The 20,789-nt window shown below is 38.9% G+C and overlaps 1 protein-coding gene across 1 annotated transcript; it reads left to right on the top strand.

Moving 5' to 3' along the window:
* Window positions 1–371: 371 nt before the first annotated feature.
* On the top strand, window positions 372–20,339 carry gabrg1 (gamma-aminobutyric acid type A receptor subunit gamma1). Its single transcript, XM_063909572.1, has 9 exons — window positions 372–600; window positions 7,745–7,909; window positions 8,241–8,304; window positions 9,767–9,987; window positions 10,229–10,311; window positions 11,520–11,657; window positions 11,854–12,006; window positions 13,275–13,507; window positions 13,558–20,339. Exons 1-9 carry the CDS (start codon window positions 524–526, stop codon window positions 13,837–13,839), a joined length of 1,416 nt encoding a protein of 471 aa, XP_063765642.1. The 5' UTR covers window positions 372–523; the 3' UTR covers window positions 13,840–20,339.
* Window positions 20,340–20,789: the final 450 nt, after the last annotated feature.

The raw sequence follows: 20,789 nt of genomic DNA, 5'->3' as shown, positions 1-20,789 counted from the left end.
AAAAAACATATATTTTTACAGAAAATATATACCTGTTTAAAAACCTGCTTTGTAACTGTGAAGTAATGTGACATGTTCCCACCAATTTAGTCAGGGGGCTTTGACCTTGTGCAGGGGGGAAGAATGTAAAGGTCACCAGGAGGAGCTCCGAGGTTGCTACATGATCACCTGCACGCGCCTCTACGAGCAGCGCGTGCACAACTGATGTGATTGTGAAGCAGCTCGCACACATCTGTGCGCATATCAAACAGTAAGAGACATCTCCCATCACTCAGTATGTGTACAGGAAGTCCGTAAGATTCCGCGCCGCATCGTGCATGTGTGCGCGGCACTGCAGAGCCTATCAGCCCCCCCCCCCCCCCCCCCTCCCTCTCACATCCTCCCCCTCCTCACACACCATGGACGCGTTTCTCACACGTTCCCGTCGCTACAATTAACCCTCAGTTAGTCGCGAGCTGCGGACAGAAAGCTCCCCGTTTCCCTCGCGGACTCCGGTAACCCCGTCCCCCCAGCTGGAGGAGACATGAAGCGGCTTTTGGTGAGAGCCGTGCGGGACAAAGCCGTGAAGCCCTGGCTGCTGCTGGCTCTGCTCGGACTGAGGTGAGTGTGTGTGCATGCGAAGGAGCTGGGTGTCTCTGGTGCAGATGTTGTACCTGTGAAGCCGGCGCAGCTGCGGCCTGATGGAACACATAATCCTCTGATTTGTCTATTGAAATGAGCCAACATTGTACACATATTAGCACGTTTCTCATCCATGCGTAAATCCCGTGGATGTTTTGGGCACAGGGTGTATGAGATTGTTATTCAGAGGGTCTGTCAGTATGTCAGGTGGGCTGTGGGGACGTAAGACCTCTGTCAGTTGGTCACAGAGGTGAAAGCATGTGGTCATGTTAAATAGAAGCTGCTCATCAATTATTATTGATTTCCTTTATTCAACAAATCATTCTGCATAGGACTCTGGGCATTCAAAGTCCGATTTGGAAGGTTTATAAACCACCAAACAATACATCAATACAATTTCACATTTGCCAATTTTAGATATTGAAAAATGATTTGTGAACCTTTTTGTTTTTGTTATTCCTATTATCAGTGCTGCTGCCGATTAATAATCCATCTCACAGATGAGAGATTTACAGTTTGCATTTAGTGATCTGTTAAATTGGAATATCTCTGAACCACTGCAGCTCCTATTTCTTTCATTATGGGAATTAAATACAATTTAAATAGCAAATAAATAGGAGAGCCAGAGATATGTTTTAGTCCCTCCTGGATACTACACCTCATATTTTCTTAATATGCTCCGTCCTTCATCCCATTAATTGGCTATGATTTTCTCATTCTTGAATCCTATTGTAACGTCTGTTTTAAATGTTTAGTCTTAAACACAAGCTAAGGTGACTTCTGACATCATCAGTTTATTTGTGGGAAATGCAACTTACAGTTACGATAATACAATTGTTTTCACAGGCTGAACCTCTAGAATTGTACATTTTATTTTGAGTTAAATGTGTTTTTTCTTGTTGTTCATTCATCCAGATGTTTGTGCCTCATTGTGCTTTGTGTTATGTGAGGTGGTTTCTCAGTTCAACATCATTTGGGAGCCAGTGATAATGAAATGAGTGAAGTACAAGACATCTTGTTCCTAGAACATGAACCCATTCCCCCTGTTCTCTGAGGATGGGGTATGGACTCTGTTGCCTCGGCATCAGGAATCAGAGCAGACAAACACCATTGGTTAACCAACCAGAACACCTTTGGTAGAATACTACCCTGTACCAGGTTTGTCAAAAGTCAGCATTATGGGTGTCAGAAAACACCAGAGGCAGGGAAGAATACTCAATTCAGATACTTTCCCTAGTACACTGCAATGTCTTGTTCAGTGTTTGAATTTCTACCGTGTAGTGCTGTCTTGAATAGCACACGGCTGCTGTGCCCTCACCGGAAGTGTCGATTAGCGCAATTAACTAGCTAGCATGTTAGCAAAGCTATCGTTCCCTGTAGCAAATCAATACAGAATGCTCAATGTATCCTATTCAATTTACTCTGGATTATTTTCAACACCAGTAAAGTCCCTTAAAACAGTGAAAAACACCCACATGTAACTTTTATTTGTTATTTATTAGTGTTGTGTTCACCACAGTTACGGCAATCACATCTTAAAACTTCCTTTACGTAGGCAAGATGACGGGTGTTGAGTGTGAGAAGTGTCCAGCGATCCAAACTCCAACTTTTTCACCGTCGTGAGTGCACCATCCAGATACCCATAGTGCTCTTTGCCATGCTTCGCATAGGGATGCACTCAACACACCAAGTACATAACTATGCGATTGAGACATAGTAGAGCACTCCAGCCTGGCAGGAAAACCCCCCTCAGGGAAACAACTGCCCCTTCTCTTATATGCGCTACCTTACGCAACATACATTTTTTAACCTAGAAACCATCTTGCAATTTCACCACGCCAGCTGTGAGGCCATATGGGGCCAGGAATGCAAAGCCCCTCATCCCTCTCCGGACTTGATCTCAACTACACAGCTGTAAAGATTCGTGACTGGACAGTGCTAATGCATTGAAACATTTTTGACAGAGTCAGAAAGACCATCGACAGAAATAAAAACACCGGTAAAGTATTTGAAACTCTCCGGTACAGTAAGTCATAGTGTTGCCATCCTGCCAACAGGAAATAAACTATCTGGCAATCGTCCATGTGAAAAATCCCTCCCTGAACTTGATACCCTTTAGCAGAAACACCTGCAACCACAGGCTTCAGTAGGCCGGGCACTACTGGCACGATTCAATCCTGATCCATTTTGTTTTGAGAAGATGGCTCTCAGTGGTTGGCAAGAGTCCAACAGCCTCACTAATGCTTTTGTATCCCTTTCCAGACCAATATATTTCAATAACTTTCATTATGAGTGTATTTCATGAATTCAATCAAGATTTTAGACGTTAGTTCCGAACAAATATCCATCCCAAAGCAGGTCAGATATGATAAAAAAAAACAGGAAGTGTTTAGGATAAGTCTCTCTACAGGTCTTTCGGCCATTTTCACATTGCTAAAAAAGTTCTCTTAAAGTGATATTTGGATCCAACAGGGCTGGCAGTAATCAAGCCTTATTGGGTCTAATTAAAGCTATTTAACAATGTAATTTGGTCCATTGGTTGAACTAAACAGGCAATTGCTTTTCAACACAGGGCTTTTCTTTTGTTGGACCACTTTTTCCTTCAATAAATTACATTTCTAAATAAGGTTGTCGTTGTTGCATGGTCATTTTTTGAAGAACTTCTATAGAAGAAAAATCAGGAAGGAGACAATTATTTTTTTCTCAGCAATATGTCCTCCCTCCCTGACCCCTCATCCTCAATTAGTACTTGATTTATTTGAATTGTAAACACACTGAAATCATTCAGATGTTGACTTTAATTAAATGTATTATGTCAAATCTAAACGATTAGGTTCAACTCAATATTATTGCTTTAAACTAACCTAATACAATTATGTGAACACTTTGGACATTATACATTTAATTAAGGTAAACTTTTAAGTGTTTTCAGTGCAGTTCTTGAGTCTCCGGTGGCAGCACAGACTTTGTCGGTTTTAGCTTACCTGGCAGTGCACTAGAAGAGATGACAGTGGAGGAAAGTCTCCAAAGTAAAAAGATGCTGATACACTCTGAACTGGTGCAGAATCAGTACATATCCACAGTCTCCGGGGCTCCAGTTTAATCAACACACTGATTCCAAGCTAGAAGAGAAGTGGAACTCTGCCTCGCCGGCTTTTTAAACTTCAGATGAACTCCAGTAGAGGCACAATGTTACAGAAAGCTAGGTTTCTTCTAAAGACCCCCACAGGAAAACTCAAACTATTCTAATGAGCTGTGAAGAAAAAAACACCCCAACATTTTACTAGAAGTTAGTTTTCTCCACCTTTGTATGTAATGCTTGCTAATTGCTTGTATATTTAATCCCCTGCCTAGTTTCCACCTACTTACTTACTACCGTTGACATTTAGATTTAGTGTTTTGTCTCCAGAAGATTGAAAACTTAATTCTGAATCAAGTAATCTTGACTCATACGCGATAAAAAAGGACTATTGTAAGGTTTAAAAATGAATCAGAGACATCTGACAAAGCCTCTATTCTAAGTTTGTTCAAATATTTTTATTTCTGTCAAAGAAATTGTACAATCCAAGGTCATTTGATATGACGTGGCTACATAGTGACATTGCTTAGAAGAATTCAGAAGAACCGAATCAAACTGGTTCGAAACAACCGTAACATCAAGGTTAATCCAAAAATGCAACTAACATTACTACAAAACTTTCTGTTGTAAACATCTCAACACTTCCTGCTTAAATCTACTGTACCTTTCCTTAACAATGAAGGATTTTTGGTTAGATTTCAGTGGGGGCTCACTTTGAGTCAGACCACTATTCAAGTGCTTTAAAGAATCTAGATTTACTTGTCTGATCGTCAGACTGCTCATGTTGTTTGATCCGTCTTTCAGGCCTCTCTCTGAGCACAAAGCTTAGGGAGGCTGAAACTTAAAGCTGTTCTTGCATACTGTCGGATGCAGAGAGGCTGGGTGTGTGTGCAAAGTAATCTGCCCACTCAGATCTGACAGAGTGAGGCATTTCTTTTACATATTAAGCAGAGAAGAAACCATCTTTTGTTGCTCGGGGAAATCGAAATAAATGTGGTTGGTTGTCGCCCAACTAAAGTCATTGGGAAAAGTTTTCCCAGTGACCGAGGTTGGACCGAAACGCAAAAATGCAGGTATAAAGAACCAAGAGCAAGGGTACAGGCAAGGTAATAAAAACAAAAGGGAAAGTATCAAAACTAAAGCAAAGACAAACTGAGAGTCAAAACAAGGAAACAGCCACGGAAGACTTTAGACAGACCACCTCGATGATGACTGATGGAAAGAAAACACTAATGTAGACAAACAGGACTGATCACACTGACCAGACACAGCTGGAGAGTGCAGAAACACCAGGGCAGCAGGTGATCCCACACAGGTGGATAGGATCAGGGCGGGGAAGATAATCACAATAGCGGGAAACACAGAGACAAGAAGTAAAGACAACCACAGGGGAAGAACATCATTTCAAAATAAAACAGGAAACACAATGACAGATCATGACAGTTTTGCATTAGGTTTCAAACCAATGTTCATTGTAGTTTTAGTAGCAGAGATATCTTATCTTGCGAAATATAAAAACGTGTATTTAAAATACACAGACATACTAACAGATATAGATAGAAAGATATATACTTTATTTATCCCAAGTTGGGACATTATTTTGTCATAACAGCATTTTGAGGTTTCAGGTTCGCAAAATTACCAAAAAGTTGAATAATACCCACAAAATAAAAGATAAACAATATACATTTAAAATATATATTCAGCGCAGTATCTAAACATTATAAAATATACAGAATCAATTACAATACTCTCTAATATACCAATCTACTGAATATATAAACATAGTGTACTTTATACTATAAACCTACAGTACTATAATCAATAAACATATTGTACTATATACTCTAAACATAGTGTACTCTATACTATAATATATACAAATATTTGGCAAAAATGTCAGAAAAAAAGCAAGGTGTCCTTATCCATGATTAATTGTCATCAGACATGATTGAGATAAACATAGTCTTGTCTTGTAATTATTTCTGTTTGAGTGATAGCACAGAGTTCTCCTCTGCTGCACTGGGTTATTCTGCAATGGTTGAGGTCATGTACTTGTAACTAGAAGTGGTCCAAGAAAGTCCCGAGGTCTCTTCAGAGTATCACTTTTATCTTCATTAACGGAACAGCAGCGGAACACCTTTTCTGATCCCAAACATCTTCATCAGCAAAATGGTGTTTACAGAGACCACTGATGTTGTATAATGTCTTCCTAAAACCATTCATTTGTTCAGTTCCTATTTTAGCAAACTCTGGCTTTTGTCCTTGGAGAGTTCTATTAGATCAGCACAATTCTTGATAAACTGAGAATCGCTTTCGACATCATTATTCCCAGGGAAAGTAGGGTTTCCTCCTGTAACCAGAACAAATTACTGCCCTTGCATTTCCTGTCAGCAAAAGTGTCCAAAAAATAACAGAGTCAGCATTCTTTGCTCAACATAACTCCATATTAAAAATACCTGTCCATTAATCCACACGCAGGGAATAAATGCAGAATTATCTCAACGTTGTTTTGTTTGAAAGATGAGATGTTTTATCAGAACGTTTAGATTGTTTGTATTATTAGATGCTAGCAAATTAAAGGTATTATTATAATTACAAAAACAAGTAAAGAAAATGTAAAGAAAGGAACCCTTAATGTTCACACAGAGGGGAAATTTAAATTCTGCATTTGACCCATCCTAGTGTTAGGAGCAGTGTGGGGCACTTCCGGGGACTTGAACCGGTTACCTTACCGCTTCCTAGCCAAGTCCCTATGGACTTCGCAAACACCGCCCCAAATAATGTAAAGCAAAAGTTGATGTGCAATAGAGTATGGTAACCAAATGGAACAAAACTTTACATTTGAATTATTGCCCGCCACTGATAATAAAACAGATATTTCACAGATAACACAGTAAGCAATCTGAGGTTGTGTTTTACAGGCTACATACATCTGTACATAAGATATGATGTTTTCAAAGCATAGGACTGTAGTCACCCCCACCCCCTTCCTTTAGTTTACTTGCTTAGTTGTGCATTAAGTTGATCAGGTATTACCATAGTACGTTTCTGTGCCTGAGTCAGGAGGGACAGCAACTGTGACCCCCCCACACCACTCTGAAACTCTACCTGTGTACCTCATTGTTACACTCTATGCTTTTTACTGTAGCTAACTTGCTTTAGAATGGATATTTGTTTGGAATATCATCTGATACAGGAAATTGAATCATGAAATCCACTCTCTGCCCCCAACAATAAAGGTATACATACAGTCAAGTTATACATCTTAGTTCGAAATAAGTCACTTACACTTACAATCATCAGCTGGATAAATGCCTGAGCAAGACAAAGGTCTGATCCTCATTCCCCCGTCACTTTTCAGAATAAATGTAAGGGCTATTCTATTCTGTTCTTAATTATGTTAAAAACACCAACGTGAGGAGTTGGTCCGTGCAATCAGAGGCTTACCACATTCAAACTTCTCCAAATGTATGAAGCGCTATCTACGAGCAAAGAGTCGTCTTCCCTTCCGATGCTGCTACCTGTTTATTTGCATCTCAAGTACATAAACAAAATGTATATTAAATATAATATATAGATGCTTGAGACTCCAATCAAATGCGTTTTAGAACTATTCTAGAAATAGCATATGGTTTTGTTGTCTAATATCTCAGGAGAGACCTCCCAGTGTTTGTATCAATATCCCTCTGTTGGATAAGGAGATAGCCAGAGAGGAGGGGATGGGGACAAAGACAGGATTGGTTCCCATCGGTCATATAATGCTCATTAAACATACCATTTGACAAAAACGTGCAATGGCAAGTGAGTAAACTATCATATATTTTGTATCTTCAAAAGTCTGTAGGCGTGTGTTTACCCGCCACCACAGCCCTGGGTGTTGACAATCTGTAAACACTCATTTCTAAATTGAATTTGGCATACTCTCAAACACTGTTGAATACCTTGAGGATGCCAACACATATATTTTCTGGCACACATTTGATTATATGGAAATACTGTCTGTCTTTGTATCTTTCAACGATTCCTTTTTCTGCTCCACAGTGCTGCACTTGGGCCCAGTAAAACGGAAGACGAGGACTATGAAGACGTGCCGATAAATAAGACATGGGTGTTATCACCGAAGGTCTATGAGAGCGATGTGACTTTGATCCTGAATAAACTGCTGCAGGGCTACGACAACAAACTGCGGCCTGACATTGGAGGCAAGTCAAGTTCATCCTCCGGAAATGTTCTTTGTTTTAACTTTGGAACAAACAAAAATACAGTCGCAGTTTAAAAATAGCCTCTCACTGTTGGTTACTGCCTTTTTTGTTACCTGGAAACATTTCTGAAATGTGAACAAGCTGCTGCTGCCTGGGGAGAACCTTGTATACAACCTTGTTCAACTTTGATTATATACTTTGACTAATCACCTATCCCCACAGGCTCTATACTGTAGTCTCTATAGGAAAACAACAGTAGGCTGTTTGTTGTATCTCTTTAGTTTCAAATGTCTGTCCATGTCAATGCAATATGTCTTGTGTTATGTCTCAGTGAGGCCAACAGTGATTGAAACAGCCGTGTATGTCAACAGCATTGGACCGGTGGACCCTATCAACATGGTGAGACTCTTTCGCCAGTGGAACATTTGCATTTGTGTTGTTGGAGAATGAGTTCCCTATAGGATAAGGTCACAAAGTCCATGGGGAAATCTAATGATGTAACCACTAGCAACACCAGCGATGGCATACAAACAATGATTTATCAAACATCTGGTACAAAGGCGTATTATTATTAACAGTTAATGGAATATTGTTGGGGGGATTTAAATTCATCTTCAACTACAGCAATGGACTTTTAATTTAAGCATATTCAGCTTGAAAAGGATGTAAAAATGTTAACATTTATAGCACTTTTTGTTGCTTGAGTTTTGTTTTATCAATTTGACTTTTCTGCTTCTTGGCTTCTCCTCTGTGTGTATGTAGTATGGATATCATCAACTCTTCTCATTCTTCTTTCAAAGCATAATAATAGATGGATACATCTCCTTTATAATTCTGCCTTCTCTATGGCCTTTCTATTTCGAGAGCGTAGGGCGACCTGACAACGTAGAAGCACGACCCTTTGCCCCATTGTCAGGCCTTGTCGAAATTGTCGCAAAGCACTGTACTCTGAATTCAAATTATTTCAAATTTGAACATTGTTCATCTCGAAACTTTTGATGTGCAATCAATTAGATGACAGCAGCATGAAATGGCACAAGCTAGGAGGGGACATACTCCTGGAAAAAAAAGTTAACTAGGTGAGCAATCACGAGTTACTGGACCAGCTCTCTGTTTCAAGGGTCTTATTTTCAATCGTAATGGTAGTACCTAGTTAAGATTATCTGAAACTATTTAAATTCATGGCGAGGAGATACACTTAGCTTCTCACTAACCACATCCAGATGGATTAGCACCAGACTGAATAGCCTTATAGCCCCATACTCTTACCAGTCAAGTCCATTAACAGCAGATTGGGTCCAGTCGCTAGGAAAAGTTTTAGAGACTTTTACAATAAGTCCTTAAGGTCTTTTATTGTATTGCTAGAGAAACCAATGGGAACCTTACACTTAACTATAATTTTCAAATTACAGTTGTTTCAGAAATATAAAAAAGCAACAATGTCCACCTTTTAAATTAAAATGTAATGCATTTTTAGGAAGTCATCAGTATTGTCTTCAGCCATTGATTTATTTACGGACATTAACGGTACCCATACCATCAAGTTTTTGAAGGCAAAAGCTTATTATTTTTGAGTTACTCTGCAATGATCCAAAAAGATTACAAATAATTGTCAAATTGTACACACAACCGATAATGTTGAATGGCGCTAAATGAAATTCAGTGGATCACCAAATTCATTTCGATTCATCCTGAAGGGAAGATCACTGTTCAAACCAAATTCCATTGACATCCAGCCAATCCAATTACTGATTCCCTATTTGCTCTGGGAAACTAAAGTAAGATTAACCTTACAATATCTTATGGTAAATTATTTTATATTTAATTGGCTGATAGCATGTGTTATCTATCTTTGTTGCAGGAGTACACCATTGACATCTTCTTCGCCCAGACGTGGTACGACAGCCGACTGAAGTTCAACAGCTCCATGAAGCTGCTTATGCTCAACAGTAACATGGTAGGCAAAATCTGGATTCCAGACACGTTCTTCAGGAATTCCCGCAAATCGGACGCCCACTGGATCACCACTCCCAACCGGCTCCTGAGGCTGTGGAGCAACGGCAGAGTCATGTACACACTGAGGTAGGACCAGTTAGCAACCAGTTAGCCACCATTTTAAGTAGCATTTTCAAATGTTTTCAACTATTTAAAAATATGTGTTGTTTGTGCAGCTTTAGTGTTTGCATCTGTATTTGTATCATGTAATTTATGTCTTGATTTCTTTAGGTTTAATGATCTTTCGGTGCTATGTTCAGTCATATTTGGGAGGGAAAAATCAACTCTGAGATTTGCTTTTTCTCTGTCACAATTCTGTTTTTGTCAGGTTGACTATTAATGCGGAGTGTTACCTTAAGCTGCATAACTTTCCAATGGATGAACACTCGTGTCCACTGGAGTTTTCAAGCTGTAGGTTGTCAAACTGTTTCCCCTTCCCATTTTCGAACCCGCCATCTCGACTTCAACTTTCGTACAAATGGCCAGAGAGAGGAGCTTCTGTGTGGGCTAGGCCATTGTTCCTTCTCCTTGCCAAAATGCCCATCTGCTTGAGGCTGCCCTCTTTAAGCCTGTACCAATCTATCATCTGCTCCACCGGCCGAGAGAGGAGGTCACCCAGCCCCATTTTCCCTGACAGACTTAATGAATTATGCACCTTCTCCCAGTCTGATTCATGCTGTCTGTGTCATCCTTCATTTGTCTCTCGCATCGTGCTTTAGCTTCTCCCGTCCTGTCATGATCTTTATCTTCCACACAGTATGGAAAAATGCAAAGACCATTCCATGGAGTCGAGAACAAACGCCAGGACCAGTCGCACTAAATGTCATCAAATGAGCTCAATCGTGTTAATTTCCTCCACAAACACTTTTTATCTACTCAACAAATCTCACCAAAAGAAAATTGTTTGTTCCCAAAAAAAACTAAAACACATATTTTTCTCAGTAGCAAGCATCCTGCAGTACTATTCTCTACCAAGCAAGTAGACTGGTATTGTTTACCAATGCAAAATCAAATAGGAAGATATGATCAAAAGTCAAAGCTTGTAACTTTTTGAGCAGTAAAGCATGTAAACATGTCAAACAAAGTAAGGAATAAAATACAAATATGAACCGCAACATTTGCATGGTGCCCCTTTAACCATAAAGGTGGCATATCAGAGATATTTCTATTTTCAAACCTTGCAAACATGATCATTTTTTGTGTAAAATAATCTTAAAACACTAAATCTTTAGTGATATAGAATTTATTTTCAAAATCCTAAAAACTTGTGCATGTCTAAAGAAAATCTCTTATGACCTTAATGTACAAATGAGGTAAAACAATGACTTACAGACTATAGATGTGAGCTAGTGCTTACTCCCAAGGAATACACAGCTTTCTATTAACTACTAAATTACTGTACTGCACAGATTGTTTTCTGAATATGAAGAAATGTTGCTCATTTGAAAAAGTTTCATGAGACTGGGCAGGTCAGTTCCATCGTGATTGTTCCATTTGCCTTGCCATGGTGCAATGTTCCCTTGTGACGTACGGTACATTGAAGGACAGAAAGGCAACAGTAATGCTTCGTTATCAATTAATGATGTGTCTGTGTTTTGGGGGGGGGTTGGTTTCTGTAGATGGTTATCCTAAGAATGAAATCATGTACCGGTGGCAGAGACGGGCAGTGGAGGTGGCGGACCAGCGATACTGGAGACTCTACCAATTTGCCTTTGTTGGGTTGAGGAACACTTCAGATGTGGCACACACCCAGTCAGGTGAGCATTTATTGGCCAAGTCCTATTACATGTTGCCAGTCCCAGTTGTATATGTAGCACTATAAAGAATTCAGACTTTGGATTTGATAACCCTAACCCTAAACCTTACCCTAAATGGGTTACATTAAAACTAATGCCTCATAAAAGTTGACTTATCCTATTTATCCCTACATCTACCTTTGTGTTTAACTTTCAGGTGAATATGTAATCTTGACAATCTTCTTTGACCTGAGTCGGAGAATGGGTTACTTCACCATCCAGACCTACATCCCCTGCAGTATGATCGTGGTCTTGTCCTGGGTCTCCTTCTGGATCAACAAAGATGCCGTCCCAGCCCGCACATCTCTAGGTTTGACATTTTCCTATTTCATATTTATACACAGTTAAACAGAGTCAGATCAATCAAACCGGATCAAACCACACTCCTGATGGACGGATCCTGTCCTGTTGAAGCAGGGCAGCGGGGTTTTAGGATTTTGATAGAGTTTCAACTAGGGCAGCCCCCCATCAGTCGACTAAACGTTAATCGGCGAAAAAATATTTGTCAACTAAACAAAAAGCTCTATCAGCTCAATGCATGTGCTCTGGCGCGTCAACCCAAACCCCCTCAGACCTTATTCAGAGCTGAGCGTGGTATTTAAGTTAATTTTGTCGGGCAGGACATCCAAAGGGTGGGATCCTTCTGAGCATGTAGAGGACAAGCCCCTCAAGGTTTGGTGACATGCAAACTCCACTGGAAACAAGTTGCCTCTGTATCCACACCATCGAAGCGCAGCTTCCCAAATGCCGGCATCATAACAAAACACGGAGCTTGATTACTACGTGTGCTCCTTTCTCAGACTCGGAGGAAAACAGCAGCAGTGAGTCAGGCAGTAACCTAGCTTTGTATCAACATATAAAGACTTATAATATAGAATCATTCTGAATTGATGACTATTAGTGGACTAGAAAATTCTTTGGTCGATTGCAGCCCTAATTTCAACATCCCCTTTTGAGTAGTCAGACTAGACGTTAAAAATTCAAGTCATTTTTCTTTCAGCTCATCTCAACAACAAAAGGTTGTCAAAATGTAGGGGAGGACGGACAACATGCCAAACGGTGTAACTAATATTGGTGTAACTCTTTAAATGTTGCGACTGTAAAGACTTGTGGTATGTCATTATCTCAATTAATTTTGTAAAGGATGGGCCTGTGAGGCAAAAGGAGATAACAAGGGAAGCATTGAAGCTCCTTTTCTTATCTTCAAGGGTAATTGAACAGTGCTTATCATGGCTGCCACGTGGGAATTTCTTTGTAGTTTCTCGAGACTATTCGACCATAAAAAGGAAAAGCAGGAGGAAAGAAAAACACATGCACTTTAGGTGCTGACATGTCTTCATAATAACATCTGATTTAATGTACGTTTATTCAATGATACCCAGAAAGAGGTAATGGTTTGACACTTTAAGAGGTCTCTTGAGGTGGTGCCATTTACCTGTTCATACTAAACCCATTTCAGTCCAACTTTGAAGAAGTTCCTCTCATTGTAATTTTAACAGTGCTTTGGCTGTTACATACATGTTCTGACAAATCCTTCATGAGAGAGCATTTGACAGTCCACTGTTAAAATCCATTCAGGTATTACTACAGTGCTGACGATGACAACTCTAAGCACCATCTCTAGGAAGTCCCTGCCCAAGGTGTCTTATGTCACTGCCATGGATCTGTTTGTCTCCGTCTGTTTCATCTTCACCTTCGCTGCCCTCATGGAGTACGGCACTCTGCACTACTTCACCAGCAACAGACAGACCAAGAAGTCTAAAGCCAACCACACACAGGTACCGATCACTTGTTCCTTCTTTATTCTATCTGTTAAGTGTCATAGTAACACACTGAAATATGTCTATGTTTCCCTCCACAGCAGAAAGCATCCAGCATGGTGAACATCCGACCTGGCACGTCCCTGCTGCAGATGAACAACATTGTACCCTATCACGAGGAGGAAGACTATGCTTATGAGTGTTTGGATGGAAAAGACTGCACCAGCTTCTTCTGCTGCTTCGATGACTGCCGCTCAGGTGCCTGGCGTGAAAACAGGATGCATGTGCGGGTTTCCAAGATCGATTCATACTCGCGAATATTCTTTCCCACTGCTTTTGGCCTTTTCAATCTGGTTTACTGGATTGGTTATCTGTATCTATAAAACCAGAACATATAAAAAAGACGACTGGAGTTTAACATCTGCAAGCATTCTACAGTAGCATAGCTGCTTCGGTAGCATCAGGAATATTAGCTTTGTTAGCAAACAAGAAACTAAATTTAAAACTTATCATGAATTAACTCTGTCCCTCATCTACCAACACGTTTTTCCAGAGCAGCGTTACAGCTACCCGTGTATAAGTACAATATGGATATTTCCTATCCCTAATGGATAATGCCTTAATGATTATTGCGACTCACTGACCTTTTCGTGTAGCACCAAATTGAAGATTCCTCTTTACATTCATTTGAAAAAGCTAAAGGATGAATTTCCATTAAGTCTTTCCAAGATTTTTTCATTGCAAGATAATTGATTCCATTTTATATGAGCCTTAACCCTGAAATGGAAATGACATACTTGAAGATCTTCCATTATGGAAATGCCTCACTCCCAATCCAAAGGGAACACAGCTTTGCTCGTGGATCGGTATAGCAGATTTATGGAGATAAAGTATGCTATTTGCGATATTGTTTGTAATTGAACTATTAGTTAAGAGACCTGATTATTCAGTTCCTTTAATATGGGATCTTAACATTAATGTTAACGTAAAAACCCAATGAAGCTAAATTAATCGTTCCTTTGTCGGCTAAATTATTCACGTTAATAGCAAGTGCATGTGTCTACATAGCAATAATTTTGTGATAGACAAGCATCGCACCTTTGCTTTTTATTATCTATTTTTGCTATGAATGTATAAGGAGAACGGGATACATTGTTGGAGGCAGGACCCTGTTTATTCCTCTGAAAGTTGCTCAGTGTAGCAATGAGCCAAAATGGCCTGCCTATCGATAACAGAAATACATGGATCATCCTGGGTCTTGGAACTATAGAGCATGAGCAGTTGCGATTTTGCTAAGCCAAGCCTCCGAACCACTTGGTCACAGCTGTTTCTGGTTCGGCCAAATGAATGGAGAGGGGAAAAAACTATGGTCTTGGCTTTTAGCGCATTCTACAACTTTTCGGGCCTAATGATTTCAATAAAGGCGAGTGATTATACTTAGCAAAAAAAACGGATGCACTGCTTTACAGATGTCTTTTTCCCAATGTAAGCCAATATGGAAAATTATATTTGGACCCGATGACATCACAGACGGACATGGACATTTTAGTACCATCGTTTGGCCACTATGGAAATTTGCCTCAATGTCAGATACGCTCCTTGGGGCTTCATTTGTTTATCTATTTTTTATTGTTTTTAAACATAAGAACCAATTGGAAGATGCTTGTTCTAATAGTATGGACGATTGGACTAATGCTCTCTCCTCATCGAGACCAATTGAGAAAAGACGCTGAGAAAGCAGCCATTTGGACACAAGCCTTTATTGCACCTTTTATTTCCTGTGATTCTTATTTCATCAGCAAATGGGCAACATAGCAAAGGAATTTGTGTAAATATAGGCCTGAATCTGAAACCCCAAACTTGCAAATGTCGGGATTAAAACCTCCTCAGATTTAAACAGGACAGTGATTTGAATACTTTTGATACTTGATTCCTGTGAAACCTTAAACCTACCCACAGCAGCTTTGACCCCAGAAATGTTTGCGCGAGTTAAACTCCAGTCTACACAAAGGAGATATTGCCATCAAACCTGAAAAAAAAATTACACAAATGTGCGTTTACTTTTTGCCGCCGTGCTATCAATATTGTTGAGAAGCAGGATGGAGGAGGTGCATTGCGCTTTGATGCTGTAATGTAAATCTCTTAAAGGTAAATAGTCCCCGATCTTTTTAGAGAGTCCGATAAGCTATTATGATTCTTCATTAATTTGCAGGAATACGGGGTACTATTGGTCACTTAAACACAAGAAAGGAACATACCTTTAATGTTCAAAGGGTTTTATTTTTCTAGGCGACACCTCACAGCGTTATGATCAGTGGGGTCCTACATGGAATGGATTTATAAAATTATTCACAGAGAATTCATGAACAATGATGGTTGTTTTTCAAAGAGCCAGACTTTATACTCTGATGTATCACATGTTACAAGACTGAACATTTTTCAGAGAGTTCAGGAAAATGGTCATGTACTCTTTAATTCAGTAGTCAAGTATTACTATTTTGAAATTGATATAGCAAATTGATATGGTTTCTGAAAAGGTTTGAGAAAAGATTGTCCTTTACTAATTATAAATTACTTGAATTTACTTTTATACAGTTCTGTTGCATGTAAAAGACTCACTTTGTGGACAGATATAGTTTCCACCGTGCAAACAATGAATACAAACTGACATATCTCCAGCAACATGCTCTCAGAATTACTCTACATCTAACATAGTGTGTGCACAGCCAATATCATAACGGAAGAACTAACTACGATAGACTTAAAACTGATTTTTTTACCCTCCATCTTTTTCTTTTTGGGTACCGTCTGTACAAAAACATACTACATATTATTTCCAACCTCAGTTTGCTAGATGGACATCATCAAATGAAATCATTTTTCAGATTCCAATCGGTCTGGATCAATTCAAAGTTCGCAACAGTGCTGTTTCTGACATTTAAAAAAAAAATTCAGACGCAAGTTAAGACTGTTGCTAGATCCAACTGTTCCTTCACTTTAAATCAAACCAAGCAAAGTAACCACCTTTCTGTTCCTACTGCCCTGATTGTTCCTGCGACTAACTTTCATTTAGCTTACCAGGAAGTAATTCAGCATACCATACAACAAAGCGTACAATTGCATTTTCACTTAATAACGATGGGAACTCCAAAAACAACTTATCTGTACAGTGATACAAATCTCAAGCGCACAATCCATAAGTTGTGATTAAGTAAACAGCACCAGCAGTTTTTAAGAAGACGCTAACAGTGTGTTCGTTAATATTCACAAACCAAACAGTTTGTGAACATGGAGCACTGTTCAAAGGTACGGTTTGGAAGTTCAGAATGGATCATCCCTCAGAGCTGTAGAGCGTTCTGAAAAGTTAGCCATACTATTCAATAACACATTTAGCTAGCTATATAGTTCACTTTTGCTCAAAATTCTTTAAACGTTAGCTTCCTAATTAATTTTCATAAGCATATTGTTCTCATCATCATCATCATCATCATCATCATCATCATCATCACAATCATCATCATCATCCTCACTGATAGTAAAGAGGCATCACATTATTTAATATACTTATCAAGAGATAATGAATTTATGTAGAAACTGGATGCTTGGTTTCTTTGAACAACAACATTATCATTTTAGCGTAGAGCTCCGGACAAACAAACAGAACCTAAGAAACAAGTCTCCCCTGATGGCCATTTTTTCATGCTCTGGGATAAACACTGAGGAAGGTTTCTTCAGATGGCAGGAAGCAAGCAAGGTTATGTTAGCCACTGCAGGACATACTGTAAAATTATAACCCAAAACATCATCATTATTTTATCTGCTGCTCAGTACAGAAAGTATTTGCAAAGTCAAAGATTACGTACGCTGATAGTGTTTTATGGAATACGCAAGATTGTCTGTATTTAAAATTGTTACCATTATTGGAGAATATATATACCATAACATACATTTGAAAATACAGAATCACATTTCATGGAAATGTGTAAAAAGACCCAGGTTCCAGCCCTAATACAACTGTACTCATTTTAGACTTCTAGTTACTGTAACTATACTGTAACTCAGTACATCCTGATTCCTTTACACTATGACCCAGGTGAGTTTGACTTCAGGTATTATTCTCATGCTTTAAAATATGAGAATGGAAGTGTGAGACAGGGAGAGAAACATGATACACCAACATCTGCCCTTAACAAAACAACAGACAAGAGGTTTTTGAACGTTTCACATACACCAAAGAACTGTCGTATCCAGTGGCATGTCCTGTCCAGTTCTTATTGCTGCACATGTAAAACATCAAATACAAAATAGTCTTTACGCATAAAATAGCATTTCTGCATTGTTGAGATTCCATATCTCTGACATGTTTATAGAAATTTCAAGGTGACATTATAGCTATTCATTAACTGAGATTTTGAGTTAAACGTTTTTTCAACCATGCAAAACTAACAAGGAATGTACTGAAAGCTACAGTAATCTATGCAAACATGAACTTTGTTGCAGTTGTTTTCTTAGGGTGTGATAACTCCTCATCGGGTATTCGTAGGGTAATTAATAAGAACATTTGACAGAAAAAATATCTGTATTCCGTTTTTCTACTCAGCTCAAGTAATTACTTCACTCCCAATACAATTAACCTGTTTTTAAGACACGGCATACCAAACCTATGTTGGGTTTTTTCAGATGTCCCTCTGCAGTATTGGTAGCAACTAAATTAGTCAAAATTCCAGAACACAAAAGCAAAAATATTTGGTTATATTACAGTTAAACATGTTGTCCTTGCTGTTGGTGCGTTCACACTGGACGCTAAGCTAATGCTTTGTGCTTCACGATTACATGTTAAGTCAATGCAAAGACGCAAATATTGCCGTCTCACGAAAGCCAATGTTAAGAATTCATTCTGTCTGACTGTCGTCACTGACGTATTGACGTCGTTGAATTAGGAAACAAAAGATAAGCTGCTCATGTTTTTTACTAGTCGTTATCAGTATGTTGTTATTTTGGCATCATTTGATAAATGTATTTCAATTATTATATACAATAATTCAAATAATAATTTCATTGTTGGTATCAACCATGGTATCTACATGTAGATAAGCCCCGCCTCCTTGCCAGTGCATCCGGTTTGAGTGACGCAAGCAAACAAAGAAAGCCATGGTCAAACTCGTGCAAGCAGCGTGACGCAAAAATTAGCTTCGCGTCCGGTGGGAATCAACATTTAGGGTTAGGGTTGTGTGCATTATGTACATTTCCACAGCACAATATTTCCGGTATTAATCAATCTGCTACTCTGAGTTTCTTCTTTCAACACAAACTGCCCTGATCTAAATGCAGGTACTTCTATTTCGCCAATTTCATCAATCATTTTACCAATGGGAATGTCAATAAACTTTCAATTCAAACACCAGTTTTTTCAAATCATAGCCTTCCAGTAGCTAAAAGGGTATACTGCATACTCCTGTAAATAGCTAAGTAAAAAAGCAGTTGGAATTTCAAGTTAGTTGGCACAGCAATTCTGTTTTATTGGATTTGATTAAGCATATCGTACTGACCCAATTGTCACAAAACAAAAAAGAAAACACAAAGCAGATATTGAATCCAACACTGAAAAACACTGACAAAAACACTATTTAATGCAACTCACAGCCACTGTGTCAAAAGAGAAACTGAAAGCAGCAGTGTGACAACTTTAAAATTAACTGTGGAAATTAGTGCTGTTGAAATGCCTCGTACAAAACGATCGGATAATATGACCATTATAGTGTTTGTAATTCAGATGCCTTTCAGTGTTTTTTTTATTCAACCAAGCTTCTATTTAGGATACCTTTTATTGGTTTGTAATGGCCAAACATAGCAGCTTTTAAATTGAAGAATAGGCCAGTTCAACTGTCCAAACAGTCAACTCTGTCCACACACATTAACCAGAGTATGGTTGCAAGTTCAGTCTCTACAGCCAACACACACAAAGTTCCTCTTCCCTCTGCTGCAGTCAAATCCTTTAAGAGGATGTGCTGCTTCCTGTCACATGATTCTTTTAAAGTAGCAAAAACAAAACCAGGAGCATGTGCAATTGATACATATCATTCTAATGTAGCACAGCAGGCTTGGTATTCCAGTTATACTGTGCCAAGAGGAACATATATATAGATACATGGGTTTCAAAATTCTCATAATGACAGTGCTTTTAAATATAGCATTTAATAATAAAGTGTCGGTCTTATATCTTTTTTCACTAAATGCATATGTTCATATTTGGGGAAATCAATTAAAATGTAACTGAATGTGCTTAATATTTATACCACAGATTATGTAAAGCATAAAAAAATGCAAGCACCATTTGCTTTTCAGCGCTTCTTTGCCCAAATGTTGTAGCCACGCTGCTGATTATATTAATTGCAGAGTATAATTTCAGGTAATTTTGCACGTTTTGGCAAAGCTGTGTCTTAGGGTTAGCAATGTTACTCATGGTACAGGGTCCACTTGTCTTTATAGGGCCTTTTGTTCCCCCAGTAACAAAACTCATCGGTCTTGGCTTAAAAAATATGATTGTTTTCATAATCTATGTACAAAAATAAGTTTATATGGCTTTTAATCTTTGTAAAGTGTTACTCAAATCATTTAAGTGCTTCACAGATTGCTCTGTAACTCCTGTAAATGTCCCACATCATGTTACATATTCAATCTTGTAAGTAGCTGTAGACTTCAAAAATCAAATGCTGTATTTTATCAGCCCGACAACCTCAACATGTTCAATGATCATGTGAAAGGGAGAGCAAGGTTGTCTGTTGTACTATTTGCTAATAGGCATACTGCTATGTATTGCATTCAACTCAAGCAATATAAACACATCTATCATCTGTGTACAATGTCCTTCTCTGTAAATGTTATTCATACTGTATTGTGACTAACAATTCAAAACACTGTGAAAATAAAGCAGTGCCTGGAAAAATTCATGTTGAGAGACTTGTGTTGTATGGGCCCACGGTTCCTACAACTAGAGAATCGGTTCTCTGATCCCCTGCAGAAACACGTCGATATGTCCTTCGGAAAGCCACTTAACCCCAATTGGCTCCCAACTGTGTGTGAGTGTGTGTGGATATTAGTCTTCCTGAACAGGTGGCACCTTTGTGTCAGGGTTGTAGTAAAGGACCCAAATGCAGCGAAACAGGGGGAATCAGGTATTGGAGTTTAACAAAAGGCGAGCTTTATTTAACAAATCTGTAACAACAAAACTCAAAAAACGGTGCGAGCAGGCACGATCATCAAAAGTAAAAGTAGCAAACAAAAAATCTATCAAACCAGAAAGACAGGAGGACAGCCGAGAGGAATCCAGACA

Source organism: Eleginops maclovinus, chromosome 19 (genome assembly GCF_036324505.1).
Source record: "Eleginops maclovinus isolate JMC-PN-2008 ecotype Puerto Natales chromosome 19, JC_Emac_rtc_rv5, whole genome shotgun sequence".
NCBI lineage: Eukaryota > Metazoa > Chordata > Actinopteri > Perciformes > Eleginopidae > Eleginops > Eleginops maclovinus.
Note: the sequence above shows the minus strand (reverse complement) of the source record. Positions and strands in the feature narration are given on the sequence as shown.

What these genes read in the sequence shown, in the direction of transcription:
- gabrg1 (XM_063909572.1), top strand. Translation starts at nt 524, where the DNA reads ATGAAGCGGCTTTTGGTGAGAGCCGTGCGGGACAAAGCCGTGAAGCCC. An exon ending in AGAGTCATGTACACACTGAG is followed by an intron (nt 9,988 to 10,228) that starts GTAGGACCAGTT and finishes TGTTTTTGTCAG; the next exon opens with GTTGACTATTAATGCGGAGT. An exon ending in TCCACTGGAGTTTTCAAGCT is followed by an intron (nt 10,312 to 11,519) that starts GTAGGTTGTCAA and finishes TGGTTTCTGTAG; the next exon opens with ATGGTTATCCTAAGAATGAA.